Source organism: Equus asinus, chromosome 26, assembly GCF_041296235.1.
Source record: "Equus asinus isolate D_3611 breed Donkey chromosome 26, EquAss-T2T_v2, whole genome shotgun sequence".
NCBI lineage: Eukaryota > Metazoa > Chordata > Mammalia > Perissodactyla > Equidae > Equus > Equus asinus.
The window spans coordinates 18284377-18304936 of record NC_091815.1 but is presented as its reverse complement, the minus strand read 5'-3'; the positions used below and the strand labels follow the sequence as shown (position 1 = coordinate 18304936).

The 20560-nt window shown below is 46.7% G+C and overlaps 1 protein-coding gene across 3 annotated transcripts in view; it reads right to left on the bottom strand.

The window, feature by feature from the left end:
* TDRD12 (tudor domain containing 12) overlaps positions 1–20560 on the bottom strand; it is an 85800-nt gene that overhangs the window by 2922 nt on the left and 62318 nt on the right. For all 3 annotated transcript variants that reach the window (XM_070498580.1, XM_070498581.1, XM_070498582.1), the window contains 7 exons: positions 13857–14044; positions 12890–13100; positions 8775–8867; positions 6766–6938; positions 1390–1496; positions 281–341; positions 80–193 (listed from right to left, as the gene is read on the bottom strand). In XM_070498580.1, coding sequence (XP_070354681.1) covers positions 80–193; positions 281–341; positions 1390–1496; positions 6766–6938; positions 8775–8867; positions 12890–13100; positions 13857–14044 — 947 coding nt within the window. The remainder of the gene's footprint in view (positions 1–79; positions 194–280; positions 342–1389; positions 1497–6765; positions 6939–8774; positions 8868–12889; positions 13101–13856; positions 14045–20560) is intronic.

Sequence of the window (20560 nt, the reverse complement as noted above, 5' to 3'; positions counted from 1 at the left end):
GTTTACAAAAAGAAAGAACGTCAGCCTCTTAAAATGTTAGAAATTATTTATATTTTATTTAAGATACACATAAACCAACCTGAACACAACTCTATTTCTGAAATATTTGCATTTGCAATCTTTTACATTCCTTAGTTGTATCTTTAATATGACCACATCGTCTTTTTGGAACCACTTTATTTGTGGGTGGAAGCTAGAAGAAAAGAAGGCAGCTTACACAGAGTCATCACTATTCATTCCAGGTAAGGAAGGAAAACACTCCAACAGTGGACGGACATACCTCTGCAGAGGCCCTGGAGTTTTGTTAATGGGAGCACCTCCAGTGTCTTCAGGTAAAGCGTCTGTACAAGAAATCACATTTTCCTACAGGTTATTTATATGTACCTCCATAATGTAGGTACATATACGTACTTTTTGTACTTTATGCAACTTTTAGCTGAGGAACTACTCACTGAGAGTATAAATTTCACAGTAACCCAAGCATCCAACTGCAAAGAATAATTAGAAAAAATTTAAATGCATGTCACTTAGTAAAACTAGTAAAAACAGGCTTTGACAAACATTACAGTTAATCAGGAAAGTAAAATTACTCTCTGTAAAGAACTGTGTTACAATCAGTGGCCAGAGGATAGAAATGCTGACGCTGCTCTGCTGCCATCTTAACCGGCTAGGACCCCACTCAGACGCCTTCTGGAGAGGTAGCAACATACACACGGAACCGCTGCTGAACATATTTTCTAAAACAACGCAATTTAAACTCAATCTAAAACATTTGAAAGTGAAGACTTGAGCAAGAATGTTTAGAGCAGCTTTTAATACCAACAGTCAAAAACTGCAAACCTCCACATCTATCAACAGGCGAACAGATAAATAAACTGTGGTATATTCACACCATGGAGTACAAGTTAGCAATAAAAACGCACACCACTACTTGCAATAACCGGGAGACGAATTTCGCAATGCTGAGTGAAAGATGCCACAAGAATGTGTACTACGTATCTCTAATTCAGCAAAACTAATAGTGACGCAAGTCAGAGCGGTGGTTAATGAAAAGGGTTACAGTTGGGGAGGTACATGAAGGAGACCACTGGGGTTCTGGAAACGTTCAATAGCTTGACTTGAGTGTGGTTAATGGACACACACATTTGTAGAAGATTCTGACGAGCTGTACACTTAAGATCTGTGCACTTTACTGCATGAACATTATATCTCAAATAACAAAAAGGAAAAGTTACCAAAAAACCCATTGGAAGCTGAACTGCAAAAATAGGAAGTTAGGTAATATCAGTTTATGTCACTTCTATAATTCATCTAAAAGTGGAAAGCCTAAACAGTAGAAAATTCCCCAGCATGAGTGATTTGAAGTTACCCATCTTTTAAACAACCCACCATGCTTCTGGTGTGCTGAATTTGCCTCGCAGGCCGCACCTCTTTCTGAGCCCCTGTCCCCTTGCCGTGTGTGCTGCCGAGCGGCATCTTCTGCTGATGAAGGCGTCCTGGAGAGAAATGGCAGAGGTCAACCCCGAGACGGACAGGCAAAACCCGGCTCTACAGGGCATCCCAGGGAGAAGGGCAGGCGGCAACAAACGCCCGTGCAGTGCTTCCCACCACGAGCTACAGCGCACAGAGCTCCCGGCTCACGCACAGGTGACACGCAGCGCAGCCGCTCTGCTCGCTGCAGCGGCCCTGGCACCAGACACAGAGCAGGGGATCGAGGCGCATTATCAGAGAAGTGCAGTCACTCATTTACCAAAATAAGTCTCCTTTAAGTCATTTAACTTTGAGAATAATGTATACCACTACCCACTTCAAAGGGGATAAAAGGGCGGGAAGCAACAGCCCCCTCCTGCCCTCCCCCCGCCCCAGTTCCTCCATCCCTCTTCCCAGCCACACCCTCTTGCCAGTTTGGGTCTGCTTCTAGAAACATTCTTGCATAAAAGAGCAAAGCCTGCCGTCTGTATCTTTCTATCTAAAACACACGCACACGCATCTCAACACGCGAGAACCTACCGAGTTCACTTTCTGCCCCTTGTTTTGTTGAACTTAATAATGAGAGATTACTTCATATCATTTAAATTGTGTTTTTCTTTTGTTTTTTTGAGGAGGTAACCACATTCATGTGGTTTAATATTTTAAAGTAAATAAAAAGGTCTACACAGTGAAAAATCTCCCTCTCACTCCTGTTCCCCAGCCACTCGATTTCCTTTCGCGCGGGTGACCACGTAATTCACTTTTTGTGCATCCTTTTAGAGAGAATTCAAGCCCAAAGGAGCAAAGCTATACGAACATACATACACACACACCCATGGGGCAGGGGGTGTGCACGGGGCTCTCTGAGGGGACTTCCGATGGACACGCATGAAGCCTCCGTGGCATGGCACCCCCCAAATGGTGGAGGGCGGCGTCCCATGTTCCAACCACCCGGCAGGGACCCCTCCCCAGGCCTCGTCCTCCTCAGCTCTGTGCAGCACCAGCCTCACCGCCCACCCTCTCCCTCCACCACGGCTCTGACTTGCTTCACCAGACCCTCAGCTGCTGGGGTTCTGTTCCTTCCTCCTCACACACGCACCCACCTCTGACTCTCCTCGGACCCCAGCAGACCGGAGCCTCCCCGACTCTCCTGAGCTCCAGGCTTGCACCTTCAATCACCTTACACTAACATGTCCCAAACCAACTCACAACCTCCTCTTCTCCAACGAGCTCTCTGGGAAACATCCTGTGACTGTCAACCATGCCACATCCTCCCCGTCACGGGGGCGCAGGGTCACTGGATCACGCTCCCTGATGTCTGTCAGTCACTACGTCCCATGGCTTCCAGGTCTTTCCAGTCCCCAGAATCTGTCGTCCTTCCCGACCTCTATGGAATGGTGCCATTCTCCTCGCTTCTGATCCAGACTACCACCACAGCTTCCCGACCCGCCTCCTGAATGGGGTCTCTGCCAGGCAGACTCCCGCTGTGGACTCTCACGGTCCCCTGCGCTTCTCTCCACCTTGTGCTGACGACCACAGGTGTGCCATACTCCTGCACAACCACAACGCCACGTGTGCAGAGGGACCGAGCAGAGAGCTTTGCACAGACCTGGGGCTCAACAGCAGTTACCGTGTTTCACGTAAGTGATCAATCTTTGTTTTGATTAAACCTACCAAACTGTAACAACATCTTCATTTTTAAAAGAATATCTTATAAGTAAATATGGAGGAAACTTTGTTTCCTGAAAGTGTGTAAAAACCAACATGTATCCCAATCCCAAAGGTACCCAATTTTATTAAGAGAAAACTAAAACATTCAGACTACATCTTGGTTTTTGCCACGTTCTTTGAAATTCCCCTACTTTCGGCAGTAATTTAGGAATCTCTCAAGGTCACCAATGATCACAGCACTAGTCAGTTCTCAGTCCTCCTTCCCTGGGCCCCTTGACTGCACTGGCCCCACTCATGGCTCCTGCTCTGTGCAACGCCATGCTCCCCGCCGTCCTGGGTTGCCCTTCTCCCAGGCTGCCCTCTGCACTGCAGCCGCGCCCCCTCAGGCTCCTCTCCACTGTCCCCACAGCCCCCATTGAGCCCAAGGCTCAGGCTTTCGACCCTCCCTCCTTCAGGGCTCTCATCCAGGATCCCGGCTTCCAATACCCAGGATGTGCCGACAGGCACCACGAGACCACGCCCTCACTACAAACAGAGTCAGAAACCAGCTATCGCTCACTACTTGCACAAAAGCTCGCTAGTGCAAGCCATGTCAGTCCGTCCCGAATGCCTGGCACAGCCTCTGTCCCCCCAGCCTGTTCTCAACACAGCAGCCAAGAACCTTTTCCTGAGTCATTCCCCTGCTCCAAACCCTCCTGTGGCCCCACCCCCTTAGCGTGGGAGCCCAATCCTTGCGATGGCCCCAGGGTCCAATGACACCTGGCCCCAGGCTGCTCCGACCTCTGCAGCCACAGTTCCCCCTCATTTGCTGCTCTCGTCGCTGTACCTTCCCCCCTGTTCCTGGAACCAAGGAGCCACCAGGCCTTCCCTCTGCTGGCAGGAGTCTGCTCCCAGATTTCGGCCTGGGTCAGGCCTCCCCTCTTGTGTCTCTGCTCATGCCTCACCTTTGCAGCTCCAAGGCCACCCTGTCTTCCTTTCTGCATTAATGCGCTCCATCTCTCAGACCACCAGCGGGCCCACCATGTATTTTTGTAACTTGTTTGTTTATTGTCTGTCTCCACTAAAATGTGAGATGGTCCTTCATCCATTTTGTACACTACTGCATCCCCAGTAGATATTTAATATCAATATCAACAGATATTTACCGAGTAAGTGAATTTTAAAACATCAACTTCACCTAATGGCAACTTTAGTTAAAACTATTTATCTGTTGATTAGATCAACCGACATAAAGTTAAACTGGAGAAACAGCCCAGCATCTTGCTACCAAGACACATGTAGGGCAAAATGGCAGACGAGGAGGCTCTGACCTCCCGTGTCCCCACAGAAACACTGAAGGAACCAGCGGAAGCTGTCTGAACCTGCTGTGCAGGATCCCTGGAAAAGAGTCAAAGGTGGACAGCAACCAGGCAAATGCCCAGGCAAGAAAAAGGCAGCTCGGAAGCGGAGGAAGGTTCTGGGGTGTCACTCACCTGTGCCCCCCTTGGCTTGGGGTCTTGGGCAGGCAGCAGCCTGATTCCTGTCCCCCTCAAGGCAGAGAGGGCAGAGAAGACTTTATCGGCAAATCCCTGTGAAGTCCGTCCTAACCTGTCGGGGGACAGCTGAGGGACCCATGCAAGATGCTCGTCTGTTCCACAAAACTCGGAACTCAGGCAGCAGAGCGTGAGCACTGCCTGGAAAAGGCGACTGCAAACCCACGGCCACCTGGGGCCAGGCAGCAGGCCAGGAGACACCCCACAGCCCTGCGGAGGCCCCGGGGAAGCTGGGGGAGCCTCTCGGGGAACTAGGGCATTCAAAAAGAGTACCAGCAGGGGTTAGGAAGCCACGTGCACACCAGGCAAGATGCATGCTCAGAAACGTCCTGAGAAGACCCCAGTGTCACCTCAGGCTGATTTCTAGGCAAGGATGTGGAGAAAATGGGATCCTCTGTGCACTGCTGGTGGGAGTGTAAAATGGTGCAGCGGCTGCGGAAAACAGTTTGGCAGGTCAAACAGTTAAACACGGAATTACCACATGACCCGGCAATTCCGCTTCTGGGTGTACGCCCAAGAGAACTGAAAGAAGGGACCTGGGGAGCCATTTACACACCGGTGTCCAGAGCAGCACTCTTCCCGATGGCCACGTGTCCACTGACAGATGAACGGAGAGACAAAATGTGGTATATCCACACACTGAAATATTGCCAACCTTCTTAAGGTTGACAATTCTGACACATGCTGCAACATGGGTACACCCTGAAAACATTATGCTAGGTGAAATAAGCCAGACACAAAAGGACAAATATTGTATAATTCTACTTATACGAGGTACCCAGAAGACGGAAACTAATAGGTAACCCACATTGTTTAATGGGCACAGAGTTTCTGTTGGGGATGGTGCTAAGTTCTGGAGGTGTATAGTGGTGGTGGTTATAGGACACTGTGAGTGTCCTTACTGCCACTGAATTGTATACTCAAAAACATTGTAATGACAGATTTTATCCATATTTTAACCACAACTTGAAAAAAATGAGGAATTTTGCTATGTATATCTTAATAATCAAATACATGCAACTTAAGAAATGACTGTTAATTTTGTTAGATGTACTAACAGCATCTAGTCGAGTTTATAAAGGCCTTACATGGCTCCACCTCCTCGCCAACATTGGTGTTTTCTTTCTCCCGTCTCTGGTGGGCATGAAATGGTACTGCACTGTGGTTTTAATTCACATTTCCCTGATGACTAATGAGCTCGAGCACCTTGTCATATATTAATTATTGGACAAGTAATTAACTGGACAGTGTGAAGTGTCAGTACAAATCTTCTCCCCAGGTTTCTACTGGGTATCTGCAGTTTTCCTCCTGACTGGAGGGGTTCTCGATATGAGTCCTCTGGTGGACACACACGCCGTGTCCATCCTCCCCTCCGGAGGATGCCAGGGCACTTTCACAGCCTTGCATACTGCTTGTGGAAGGGCAAACTGGCACAACCCCTTTGGAACACTGATGGGCAGTAGCTCTAATTACGACTCAGCAATTCCATTCCGTCAGAAGTACACCCATGAATGCACCAAAACCCATGTAGGAGAATGTTTAAAGTGCCACTTGAAGCAGCCCAGACCTGGAAATTTCTCCCATCCACAGCAGCATGGGTAAATAAATGATGGTAAATTCATAGCACGGAATATTATGCAGTGATGAGAATTTATGATCTATATCTACATGCAAAATATGGACGAACTTCACAAACAATGCTGAGCTGAAGAAGCTGGATACAAAACAGACACACTGCGCGATTCCAATCAAACAAAGTACAGGCTACGGCAGAGCATCCACGCTTTCCTGTGTCGGGAGAGCGGCGGCCCTCGGAGAGGGAGCAGGAGGTGGCTCTGCTGGTGCTGTGCTCAGAACATCCCAAACGACACTTAGGATGTGAGCACCTTTCTGGCTGTGTGCTGCAATAAAAAGCGTGGCTTGGGGTTCGGATAAAACAAGATTCCCCAAATCTTGGTAATTACTGAAGCCGAGCGATGGGAACATGGAGACTCATTAAACTATTACACTTGCAAGAAAAGATGTCTGTAACACTTGGGAGTTCTAATTCCACAAAACAGCTCTTCCGAAAGAGAGATAAAAATCCACTTACAGGGTTTGACTCAGGCTTTCTTCACAAGCTGGCATTTTGGCTCCTTCGTATAATTTTTTCAGTTGTTCTATATGTTCTGAATTATCAACGCCCATTCCCATTGACAAAATTTCAGCTCGAACATTATAATCAACGACAGAAGTTTTCAAATTGGAAAGCTTTGTAATGTGCACCTAGAAGCAAAGAAAAAATACAAGATTTGCAGGACCCACACTTTGAACTTTCCGTGGATCACGGACCCTCACCCACGGCCTCTCCGGCCCACTGTGCAACGTCTGATGCACTTGGGCACACGGCACAATGTGCAAGGGCCTCCCACCGCAGCGTCCAGACTGTTTCATCACTGAGGTGCCATCAGCATCTTCCAGGGCCCAGTGCCACACCGCAGAGATATGATTACGTCTGGGGGGGCCAAGATTGAATCCTGGGATAAAACCCCAAGACGAGACCAATCTGTAATGCTGTAACCACACACAAAATTCTTAGATCTTTCTGATTTTTACTTGAGCATTTTTACCTCTCTTAACAAGGAGGATCATAAGGCTCAGAGTCCTTAGGTGCCCAGAAAGGGCCTACACCACGGCCCTAAATCCTGCATTCTGGACAGTTTCCTCTACTACTCTTTTCTGCAACCCAAACATTCTCATCTATTTCAATTCACGTAAAATTAACTAAAACATGAAAATCTACAACAGTCTGATTCCCATTGACGGGAGGTGCGGACCCAGCCCTGGATGTCCCTTCCACGGCAGGGGAGGGCAGGCCAGGCTGGCACTGGCTGGGGCACCTTCCTAAGGGAACACTGGGAATGTGTTGCCATCTAGAAATGGTGGAAGAGCCTCTCTCCACCCAAACTGGGGACCGAGTTGGTCTGGGTGGAGCAGGTGGCAAGGGTGGGGCTTGTCTCCGCTCTGGTGCACCACGGCTACCCACTTTAGAGCTGCAAAAGCTTACTTGCGAGGTGGGTTTCCTCTTTTTGCTTCACTGTCTAAGCTGTAGCTTCAAAAATCCCTGCTTAATAAAGTTTCCATTTTTTCTCTGATAAAGAAGAACCACAATGCTGACTATTACAACATCAGCTAAGACCCCAAATCTCTTCACTTACCTGCATTGGTGATCTCTCCCTTTGCTCCTAAAAATCATTTTTTTCCTCTTACTCTTAAATCTTATAACCAAACACCTCTTTTTAAGTGTTAAGGCTTTCCCAATCTTACAAAAATAACTTTCAGCCAAACAGTTATGAACTGAGTTCCTTTAAGTCTTATAAATAATCATAATAATTAAGACTTAAGTCTAACAGAGCAAAACTTTGACTTGAAGAGTTTCTGAGGTGCTAGTAGAGAGGGGGCGCTGAGCCCCTTAATTCCACGTCCCGGCCTCACGCCCCTCGTCAGCTCCACAGGGAGCAGTCTGTTTACGGAGGGAAGCCTGTGCCCCGTGCACATCCTGGCACACAGGAGGCTTCTTAATAGATAGCTGGCAAATGAAGGAGGTGGAAACCTGGACAGAACACCACTCATCTTTGAAGGCCGGAGGACTGGAATCCTCCACATTACAGAGCACGTGCCCGGACTTCAGGATCATTTACAACTAGACACACGGACCACGGTGCTGCTGAGGGCCGTCACTGACCCAGGGCCCCCCCTCCCGGGGTGGACGGGGCCTGTGAGGTCGCCTGAAGAGTGCCCACCAGCAGTGAAGAGTGGAACAGAACAGAAATGTAAATAGGAGAGACTGTCGCAGAAGGAAGGACAGCTTCACAGAGCGTCTGTCATGGTTGTACGTGTGAGAGTGTCACTACACACACACGCCCGTGAGCGCTGGGTTACAGGGTAAACCCACAACCAAATTCATGACCCAAATAACGTGAAAAACCTCTCCCGGCCCCAGAGCCCCCAACAAGCCTCCATTTACGTGAAGCAATTTTTCAAGACACAGGTTGGAATAATTTGGACAATTTAGGGGCCCATTCAAACACAGATTTCTTTTTAAGCAAACTGCATACTTACCATTGGGTCAATCCAAACTGTATTTCCCAAAGCCATTATCACCTTTGCATCATGCAGTTTTCCAATAATTTTATGATGAATGTACCGAGTAACCTGAAAGAAATACTTCAGCAATTTATCTGAAGCTTTCAGAAAATCCCTTATTCAGCATATGCTATACGGTTCTGCAAAAATTTTTCCATCGTTTCATTTGAACCTCACAACCACGCCATGACGTAGGTCATGGAGGCCACCACGCCCCCAGTGGACAAGAGTAACAGTGCAGTTTAGCGAGGACAGAGGCACAGGGCGAGTTTCAAGAACAGGTCAGCGCCTTTGGACTCCTAACCCCGCGCGTTCCCCACTGTCGACGTGTGTCCCCACTGTGGACATGTGTCCGCCAACTCCGCTGTTAACTGTCAAGCTGTCTTTAAAGTCTAGATGTTTATTCCTTTGGAAGCTCAACAGGAGTGAAGAGGAAGTGTTCCTGTAGCTCCAGCGATGGAACCAAGTGAGGGAGCTGCTCTGCACAGTGACAGTGGCACCGAGGGGCACTGGTCCTCTTTCCTGTACCCCCTCCTGAGTGCGTGGCTCTTCCTCTCAAGGAGGACCACAGCAGCTAGACCTGTCTGAGCAGTCTTTCAGGCATGTTTTAACTCCAATAAAGCAGAACATGGCTCATCGTGATTAGATTATTTCCATCTCCCTTGAACTTTGTAAATTAATTTGGAAGAATACAGACAGGAGAACCTTTCCCCATCTCTACAGAAGACTCCTCTTCAAGAAATACTTGTAGTCAATCATCCTGACAGATCGAATGTTTCCTGAAGGTGAGGACCATGACCTTCTGGCTAATGGCCACATCCCCAGAACCCACATGGCACCGGCACACAGTGGACACTCGCTAAATACTTTGCACAAAGGAAAAAGACTGCTATTTAATAAAGGCTATCTTTACTAAACTCCCAAGAGTAAGGCTGTGTATTCATCCTGTATTGTGGAAACATTCACCTGTGTATTTCCTGGGTAACGTTTAACCTTGTTTATAACCCAAACTCATTTTACTTTGCCAACTATAATGGCTTATTTCATATCCTATCAATCAGATCACAAAAAATTTACCCTTCTTTCGAGGAATCAGGAGCACCACTACGAACAGGACGCACTGCTCCCGTGACGAGCAGGACTGTCTGGCCAGCCTCTACCCTCACCCGTGGACAGCCACGTGAGCCCACACACACCACTCTTCCGTGCCCCATGTCTTGGCACAGATAGTTTTCTTCACCTTCAGTGCCTCATCCAGTCCACAGGCTCACCTCGGAGATACTGTGGGTTCTGTTCTAAACTACTACAAAACAACACTGCAGTACAGCGAGTCACAGGAACTTTTTTGGTTTCCCAGCGCATATATAAGTTATGTTTACATTCTACTGTAGTCTAGTAAGTATGCGATAGCATTCTGTCTAAAAAAACAATGTATATACCTTAATTAAAAAATACTTCGTTACTAAAAAATGCTAACCATCATCCGAGCCTTCAGCAAGTCATAATCATTTTGCTAGTGGAGGGTCTTGACTCAGTGTCAACGGCTGCTGGCTGATCAGGGTGGTGGGTGCTGAAGGTTGGGGTGGCTGTCGCAATTTCTTAAAATAAGACAACAGTGAAGTTTGTCATAGCGATCGACTCTTCCTTTCACAAATGATTTCTCTGTAGCATGTGATGCTGTTTGACAGCGTTTTACCCACCGCAGAGCTTTCAAATTGGAGTCAGTCCTCTCAAACCCTACCGCTTCTTTATCAACTGAGCTTATGTGATGGTCTAAATCCTTTGTCGTCATTTCGACAGTCTTCACAAGGAATAGATTCCATCTCAAGAAACCACTTTCTTTGCTCATCCGTAAGAAGCAACTCCTCATTGATGATGAGATTGCAGCGATTCCGTCACCTCTTCAGGCTCCATTCTAATTCTAGTTCTCTCACTGTTCCCACCACATCTGCATTTACTTCCTCCACTGAAGTCTTGAGCCCCTCAAAGTCATCCACGAGGGCTGGAATCAACTTCTTCCAAGCTCCTGTTAATGTTGACATTTTGACCTCATCCTATGAATCAGTAATGCTCTTACTGGCATCTAGAATGTTGGATCCTTTCCAGAAGGTTTTCAATGGACTTTGCCCAGATCCCTGAGGGGAACCACTATAGGGCAGCTACAGTTTTATGAAACGTATTTCTTAAATAACAAGACTTGAAAGCCCTTGTTCCATGGGCTGCAGAATGGCTGTTGTGTTAGCAGGCATGAAAACAACATTAATCTCATTGTGCATCTCCATCAGAGCTCTTGGTGATGAGGTGCATTATTGCTGAGCAGTAATATTTTGAAAGGATCTTTTTTCCTGAGCAATAGGTCTCAACATTGGGCTTAACATATTCAGTAAACCATGTTGTAAACAGATGTGCTGTCATCCAGGCTTTGCTGTTCCATTTATAGAGCACAGGCAGAGCAGATTTAGCATCATTCTTAAAGGCCCTGGGACTTTCAGAATCATAAATGAGCAGTGGCTTCAACTTAAAGTCTCCAGCTGCATTAGCCCCTAAAGAGTCAGCCTGTCCTTTGAAGCTCTGAAGCCAGACACTGACTTCTCCTCTCCAGCTAGGAAAGTCCTAGATGGCATCTTCTTCCAATATAAGGCTGTTTTGTCTACATTGAAAATCTGTTGGTTAGTGTAGCACCGTCATTAATGATCTTAGCTGGATCTTCTGGAGAACTTACTGCAGCTTCTCCATCAGCACTTGGCTGCTTCCCCTTCCACTTTTATGTTATGGAGAGGGCTTCTTTCCATAAGCCTCATGAACCAACCTCTGCTGGCTTCAGACTTTTCTTCTGCAGCTCCCTCACCTCTCTCAGCCTCCACAGAATTGAAGACAGTCAGGGCCTTGCTCTGGACCAGGCTTTGGCTTAAGGGAATGTTGTTGCTGGTTTGCTCTTCTATCCAGACCACTAAAACTTCCTGCATATCAGCAATAAGCCTGTTTCACTTTCTTGTCATTCATGTGTTCACTGGAGTAGCACTTTTAATTTCCAAGAACTGGCACAAGAGGCCTGGCTTTTGACCTGCCTTCCTCATTAAGCTTAATCACTTCCAGCTCGTGACATAAAGTGAAAGATGTTTGATTCTTCTTTTCACTTGAACACTTAGAGGCCACTGTAGGATTACTGATCGGCCTAATTTCAATATTGTTGTGTCTCAGGGAACAGGGAGGCCCGGGGAGAGGGAGGGAGACGGGGGGACAGCCAGCCGGTCAGTGCAACAGTCAGAACACACACAGCATTTATGGATCAAGCTCACCATCTTATACAGGTGTGGTTGATGGCGCCCCAAACAATTACAATAGTAACATCAAGACCGCTGACCACAGGTCACCATAACAGATATAACACTAACGAAAAGGTTTAAAATATTCTGAGAATTACCAAAATGTGACACGGAATGAGGAAATGCTGCTGGAAAAATGGCATCGCACAGTCCCTCGAGGCAGGGTTGCCACAAACCTTCAATTTGTAAAAAAACAAAATATCTGCGAAGCGCAATAAAGCAGAGTGTGACAAAACGAGGTATGCCTGTACTTGATGACCTGCTAGTCGCCATCCCGAAGGGCCCTTCCTGTGGAAGCTTGTCTGGACTCTCTCTCTCTTTCCTGTCCGTCCTCCCAACTGCAGCAGGATGACCTGGCCTCTGCAAAGAGTGTCGTCACCGATGTCCCCCTTTGACACGGGGATCCGCTTCTGCAGGTACTTACACCGTTTCTTCTCCTTCAGCTGACAGCCAATTTATTTTATCATGACACATATTTTATGCCAATTCTAAGTCCGTGAGCACTAAAGATAATGATGTGAGCTGTCCTGGCAAGGGTACCCCTGGCCTCTCCGAGGGCTCAGAGCTGGGTCTGTGCACTGCGGCCGTAAGGGCACCCCTGCAGGAGCAGGGACCCAAGCAGACTGCAGCCTAAGTGCCCAGCAGCATGGACCATTTTACCTAAACTCAATACTCTAAATTCAAATAAACCTCCATTCTGTGTATATTCTGGGTTTAAATATATTGTAAAAGTCAACAAAATTTAAAAAAGCCAAAAGAACTCACCTTGGGATTCCATTCGATTTCGTTGTCAGCAGGCTTCACTCTACAAACAATAAACTCCACCGCCTGGGGGGGCAGCGCGTGGAAGCGCTCGGGGAGGCGCAGCAGCTGCTCCCTCGGGACGAGGGCAGTCCTGCCCTCGTCTATAAACTTCACGAGGACGTTGTCGGGGGCCCAGGTGTCATCTTTTTGGCTTTTCTCCAGCACCTGAACCCTGGAGGAAGTAGTGGTGTCAGTTTAACACAGGGATTCTAAAATGGCAATAACCTTCGCCTCAACTCACCCACTAAACCCAAAACCTACCAAAAGACCCTTAAACTGTATGGTTTCACTCCAAACCAGAGAAAAAATAAGCGGACCGTCAAGAGCACTTAGTAATGCTTTACTGGATTAAAGTAAACCTAAGTATAAAAAACACCTAGTACCTCTGAACAGAGTAGATCCCTTTATCTGACAACACAATAAAAATCCGCAGAGCATATTAAACTTTCCGAGGCCCGGTCTGGGTCGTCCCCAGGAGGAGGGGGTGGCATTCGAGCTGGGCGGGGGGGAGCAGGCACGGGCGGCCGAGTGCCCAGCTGCCCTGACACAGCGACATCACCTCACCAGGCTCAGTTCTCCTATCTGGAAAACGGGAGTGAGACCCACTTCACAGGAATTCTCTAAGAATGGAGTGAGCTAAAGATGTATGTGTGTGTGGCACACAGCGACGGCTCAGTCCACGTTGGTGCGTAAACGCCACACCGTCCTCCACGCTCTGTGCTCAGGAGCCGGGGCTCAGAGGGGTCTCACGTGCAGAAGTGGGCCTGGTGCGTGCGGGACACGACGCTGCCACCACCTCCTGGGAGGCAGCCAGGCTTAGTGAGAGCAACTGGGTCCAACGGACAGAGGTGAAGACAGGGGTTCAAGACGATTTAAGGCTACCTCACCCTTCACAACTTTTAGAGATGAAATGAACACACGATTTTACCTGTGAAAAAGTGTCTTTTCTGCTAATCCATATAATCCAAGTTTCTCCACCTTCTCAACAGTCGTTTTATTACTGGAATCCTCAAAATACTCATTTATTTCAGCATTAAGAGTTGCGTAAAGATCCACATGTTTATCAACGATACGACCAAAGTAATTTGTTGCATTCAAAATATACAAGGGTATTATCTGAAACACACAGGAAACACATCCAGAAAATAAACTCAGTCAAAACCACGGCCGTGACCACAGAAACCAGCACCTGACCACGAGCCCACAACACACAAACAGGGATTTAAAGATAAACTAGGGAACTGGCCAGAAAGCAAAACAAAACAAAATAAAATAAAAACCTCACCACACCCACAAATAATTACTTTCACTTTAAATCTAATGGAGGATTTTTTTGGTAAATCTTACTATTTTATTTATTTATTTTTTTTGAGGAAGATTAGCCCTGAGCTAACATCTGCCACCAATCCTCCTCTTTTTGCTGTTTCTTCTCCTTTAGCTGACAGCCAATTTATTTTATTTATTTTTTTTTTTGAGGAAGATTAGCCCTGAGCTAACTACTGCCAGTGCTCCTCTTTTTTTGCTGAGGAAGACTGGCCCTCACCCAACATCCATGCCCATCTTCCTCTACTTTATATGTGGGACACTTACCACAGCATGGCTTGACAAGTGGTGCCATGTCCGCATCCGGGATCCGAACTGGTGAACCCCGGGCCGCTGAAGCTGAACGTGCGAACGTATCTCTGCACCACTGGGCTGGCCCCATAAACCTTACTATTTTCAAACTTCATTTTCAGGGCCAGCCCCATGGCCTTAGTGGTTAAGTTCAGTGTGCTCCACTTTGGTGGCCTGGGTTCAGTTCCCGGGCGTGGACCTACACCACTCCTCTGTCGGTGGCCATGCTGCGGCCGGTGGCTCACATACAGAAAGAAGATTGGTAGCGGATGTTAGCTCAGGGCGAATCTTCCTCAGCAAAGAAAGAAAACCACTTCACTTTTAGTTCTGTGAACCTTTGTTTACTTTTTAACTGCACTCTATAAAAATCCTTCTTAGCGTCCCCGTCTCTCGAGCCCTTTCTGACCTTTGTTCACGTGACAAGAAGTGTTTGATGATGAGCCTGCTGAGCACGAGGCACTACGGACACAGAGAGGAAGGCCCTCGGCCGCCCGCGAGTGGACAGGCGCCACGGCTGGTGGGCGGTCAAGACGGCAGCTCCCACAGGCAGGTGTGCAGGGTGCTGGCGTGTGGGGGTTGTCCGCAGGCACGCGTGCAGGTCAGAGTATGGCGGAGGCATCGAAGGCAGGGTGCAAACGCTCTGCACAAGGCGGGAGCACCAGATGCCCAGAGCAGATGCCAGGCCCGAGAAGTGCCCACCTGGTGGCATGGCAGAGACAGCAGTGCTGGCCGGAGGCAAGGCTGATGGCTGAGGTCCCCTTTTGTGATCAAAAGGGGGTCAGATCTCACAGGGCTGACCCTGGGACTGGCCCTCCTCTGTGGTCCCCTTAAACTTCACTATGTGCTTCTCTCCCACTCTCATTGCCAATGAGCCTTGGCCTGTTCCACAAACCACATTAACTCCTACCTCAGGGCCTTTGCACTTGCTGGCTCCTCTGCCTGGAATATTCTTTCTCAGATCTTCCCACAGCTGGATGCTTCTTATCATTTGGGACTCAGTGCAGTTAACCCCTTCTCGGAGAGTCCCTCCCTGCCTATAATTTCCAAAGGGTCCCTCTCGGCCCGGCACACTTACACCAGCACACGTTTAGTACTTCACCATAGGCATCTCATCCTCTTCCTGGATAGTCACCACTAGAAGCATCTCTTTTCCCACTTGCCCACTGCTGACCACGCCCACTGCCAACCACGCCCAATGCTGACCATGCCCACAGAGGACAGGTGACGTGTCTGTCACTGTTCCCAAGCCAGCTACTCTGCAGTGCCGTGGAGAAAGCTGCCTTAATGAGCCCCCGGTGCTGCGCAGGCCCAGTATCCTCCCTGCCTGGCAGATGGTCTCCTCCGCGGGGGAGCCTTCTCCCCCATGGTCTAGAGGCCCCAGCGGTCTGGCGTTCCAGACAACCGCGCACTGGGTGATGGCAGACAGTGCACATGAGGGGATGCAGAGGATGAGAAAGACACTACAGTGTCACAAGAGATGAGCAGGCACAACATACACATCAATAAACACATTTTTAAAAAGAGGCAATAGACGAAAATGCTGTTGGTATTGTTTTAGGATGACAGGGAGAAGGGGCAGAGTTTCCTTCTCCTCCATATTTCCCAAGTTCAAAGGCTCTGTGTTCAGCCTAAGGGGCCTCAGCACACAGGCGTGAACAAAAGCCAGGCCCAAGCTGGCGTGGGTCTGTGGCAGCGGCCTCTGCGTGGCATTAGCACATCCAAAGACATATTAAGTTGGCAGAGGGAGGTGCCGAAAAGAAGCTTGTGGACTGGACTCTCTTGATGGGAGGAGGAGGGCATGGACTGGGTGGCCAGCTCGTCCTGGCCTGTCTGGGGCTTTCCTGGTTTCAGCACTGAACATCCCATGTGCCAGGAAACCTCTCAGTCCTGGGCACACTGACAAGGTCCCTTCTATCCACCCACCCTGGCTGTTTTGATTCCACTCCCCCCGTACCCCTGCAAGTAACGAATTCAGTTTGTGATGGTTGCAGGATACAAGGTAAGGCTACAAAAATCAACTGAATTTCTAAAACAATTAGAAAATGAAGTTTAAAGAAAAATAACATTAACAATAGCATCCAAAACCATGAAATACTAGGGATAAATTTAACACAATAAGTACAAGATCCTTCTCCTGAAAATTAGAACACATTGCTTAGAGAAATTAAAGATGCCCGAGACAAGTGGAATGATACACCATGTTAATGGACTAGAAGCCTCAGTAGAGTTCAGATGTCAATTCTTCATATTAATCTACAGACTCAGCGCAACGCCAACCACAGTCCCAGCAGGCTTCTGAGTAGAAGCTGGCAGGTGATGTTAAAATTGTATACACGTCTGTAAAGGAGGAGTCAAAGGATACTGAAGAAGACGGGCCAAGCTGGAGGACTTACCTATCAATTTTTAAGACTACAAAGCTACAGGGACTGGCCCCATGGCCGAGTGGTTGGGTTCGTGCGCTCCGCTTCGGCGGCCCAGGGTTTTGCCAGTTCGAGTCCTGGGCGCGGACATGGCACCGCTCACCAGGCCACACTGAGGCGGCATCCCACATGCCACAACTAGAAGGACCCACAACTAAAAATGCACAACTATGTACTGGGGGGCTTTGGGGAGAAAAAGGAAAAATAAAATCTTAAAAAAAAAAAAAAGACTACACAGCTACAGTAATCAAGCCAGTGTGGTACTGTATAAAAACAGACAAATAGACCAAGAACAAAATAAAGAGTTCAGAATTCACATATATAGTCTCCTGATTTATGTCAAAGCTGCCAATGCAATTTAGGGGGAAAAGAAGGTCTTTATAATAAATTATGCTTCAGCAACTGATGTTCCATAAAGAAAAAAACTCGTCCCCCATCCACATGACACACAAAAGTTAATCTGAGATGGATCATAGACCTAAATATAAAACTATGAAGCTTCTAGAATAAAACACAGGGGGTAATTTTTGTGACTCTAGGGTAGGCAAAGATTTCTTATGGAATGAAAAGCATAGCACGTGAAATAAATAAGTGATAAACTAGACTTCATCAAAGTTAAAAACTTTGCTTTTCAACTGGGAGAAAATATTTGCAACATAGGACAAAGGAGATCCAGAATATATAAAGAACTGTTAAAACTCAACAAGAAGAAAACCCAAATGAAAAATGGGCAATGAGTTCATAAAAGAAGAGAAAGACATGGCCATTAAGCAGTGAAAAGATGTTGAAGATTCTTTACCACCAGGGAAATGCAAATAAGCTGGTGGTGCCAATGCAACAGAGTGGCAAAAATTAAAGACTGATAATACCAAGAACTGATGAGAACGTGGACCAACTGGAATTCTCATATGCAGGGCTGGTGAGAACATAAAATGGTACAACTACTTTAGAAAACTGTTCGGCAGTTTCTTATAAATATACTCTTATTGTATGGCCCAACAATTCCAGTCCTAGGTCTTTCTAAAGAGAAATAAAAATGTATGTCCATAAAGACCTGAGCACAAATATTCATAGCAACCAGAAACTGGAAAGCCAAAAGTCCATCAACTTGTGAACAAATTATAGTGCATCCATATAAGGGAATCCTACTCAGCAATAAAAAACAGCAACATAGATAATCTCAAAAGCATCATGCAAGTAATAGAAACCAGACTCAAAAGACTACATACCCATTAATACGAAATTCTAGTAAACAAAACTACAGTGACAGAAAGCAGATCAGTGATTACCAGGGAGAGGGGAGCAGAGCAAGGGGACAAAAGAGACCTTTCTGGGGGAATGGAAATGTTTGTATCTTGACTGTGGTAGTAGATACATGACTATATATATTTATCAAAACTCAAAAAACTTTACACTTAAAAATATTGATTTTTATTGTATGCAAATTATACCTCAATACAGCAGATAAAGAAGAGGCCTGGCTGGAGGGCCTCTGGGAAGGCGGCAGTGGGGAAGTGTGACATTGTGTGACTTTCTCTGAATCCCCACAGGAAGACAGACAGAGCAATGAGACAGCAAAGCCAGGGACACGACTTGCAATAAAAGTAATTCACAAAATATCCCCAGGGACTCCAAAACGAAAGCAGATAAGGAAGATCACACAGGAGAAAATCTAGGTGACCTTGGGTTTGGCAAAGACTTTTTGGATACAATACCCACACGATCCATGAAAGAAAAAATCAAAAAGTGTACTTTATTACAATTAAAAACTTCTACTCTGCAAACAACACTGTAAAGAAGAATGGAAAGACAAGTTGCAGACTAGGAGAAAATTTCTGCAAAACATATACCTGATAAAGACTGGTATTCAAAATATACAAAGAACTCCTAAAATTCAACAATAAGAAAATAAACCACCCAATTAAAAAATGGGCAAAAAACCTGAACAGATACCTCACCAGAGAAGATATATGGGTGACAAATAAGCATAAGAAAAGACAGTCAACATCATATGTCATCGCAGAATTGCAAACTAAAACAATGAGATACCACTACACACCTATTAGAATGGCTAAAATCCAAACACTGACAACACCAAATGCTGACAAGAATGTGGGGCAACAGCAACTCTCATTCATTGCTGGTGGGAATGCAAAATGGTACAGCCACTTTGGAAGACAATTTGGCAGTTTCTTACAAAGAAAATACAATCTTACTTACTTACTTACTAAGCAATCATGCTCTTTGGTATTTACCCAAACAAGCTGAAAACTTTGGTCCATACAAAAATTTGCACCTCAATATTTATAGTAGCTTTATTCATAATTGGCAAAATTTGGAAGCAACCAAGATGTCTTCCAATAGATGAATGGATAAACAAACTGTGGTATATTCAGCAATAAAAAGAAAACAGCTATTACCACACAAGGCAATGGAGGAATTTCAATGCATACTGTAAATCAAAGAAGCCCGTCTGAAAAGCCTACATCCTGTGTGAGTCCAACTATATGATGTTCTGGAAAAGGCAAAACTATGGAGACAATAAAAAGGCTGGTGATTGCTAGGGGTTCTGGGGAAGAGGGGAGGGGTGGCCAGGTGGAGCACAGGGGATCTCTAGGGCAGTGAAACTATTCTATATGATACTTTAATGGTAGATATGTGTCCTTAGACATTTAGCAAACTCGCAGAATGTACACCACCAAGAGTGACCCCTCACGTAAACTATGCCCCTTAATTAATAATAATGCATCAATGTTGGCTCATCAATTGACAAACACGCACCACACTAATGCGAGATGTTAATAACAGGGGAAACTGGGGGAGAAGGGTGTGATGGGGTTGATGGGAAGTCTCTGTATTTTCTGCTCAATTTTTCTATAAACCTAACACTGTTCTAAAAACTAAAATCTATTAGTTGGGGGGCCAGCCCCGTAGCTGAGTGGTTAAAGTTCCGCATGCTCTGCTTCAATGGCCCAGCTGTGCAGGTTTGGATCCTGGGTGCGGATCCACACCACTCATCAGCCATGCTGTGGGGCATCCAAGTACAAAGAAGAGGAAGACTGGCACATATGTCAGCTCAGGGCTAATCTTCCTCACCAAAATAAAGAAAGAAATTACAAATAAGTAAATAAAATCTATTAATTGAAACAAGAACAAAAAAGCAGATGAGCCAAACGCATCCACATCACAGACCCGCATGTCTCGTGGTCTGTGCGGGAAGCAAGAGAGGGAGGCAAGGGCGCATCTGAGGGGTAAGAACAAGAGAGCCCACAAGAGGCCACCGGCCTTCAGCGAGAGCATGGCGGGCCAGCTTGACAAGAGCGCCACGTGCGGGAAGGCCTCCATCCACTCCAGCAGTGGTGACGGCTGGGCCCTGTGAAACCTGGAGACTGTCCATGCAGGGACAACAGAGGTGAAGGAACAGAAGGGCCAGAAACGAGTGGGGGAGGGGAACACAGCCAGGAAACCTCAAAAATCTCAAACTGTCTCCATATTTTTTGGTACAGGCTGAAAACAATGGAAATGGGAACTCTGTCAATCAGAAAAGTTATCCTGACCCACAACTCCTTCTAAAATTGAAGGAAAATGGATTTTATCT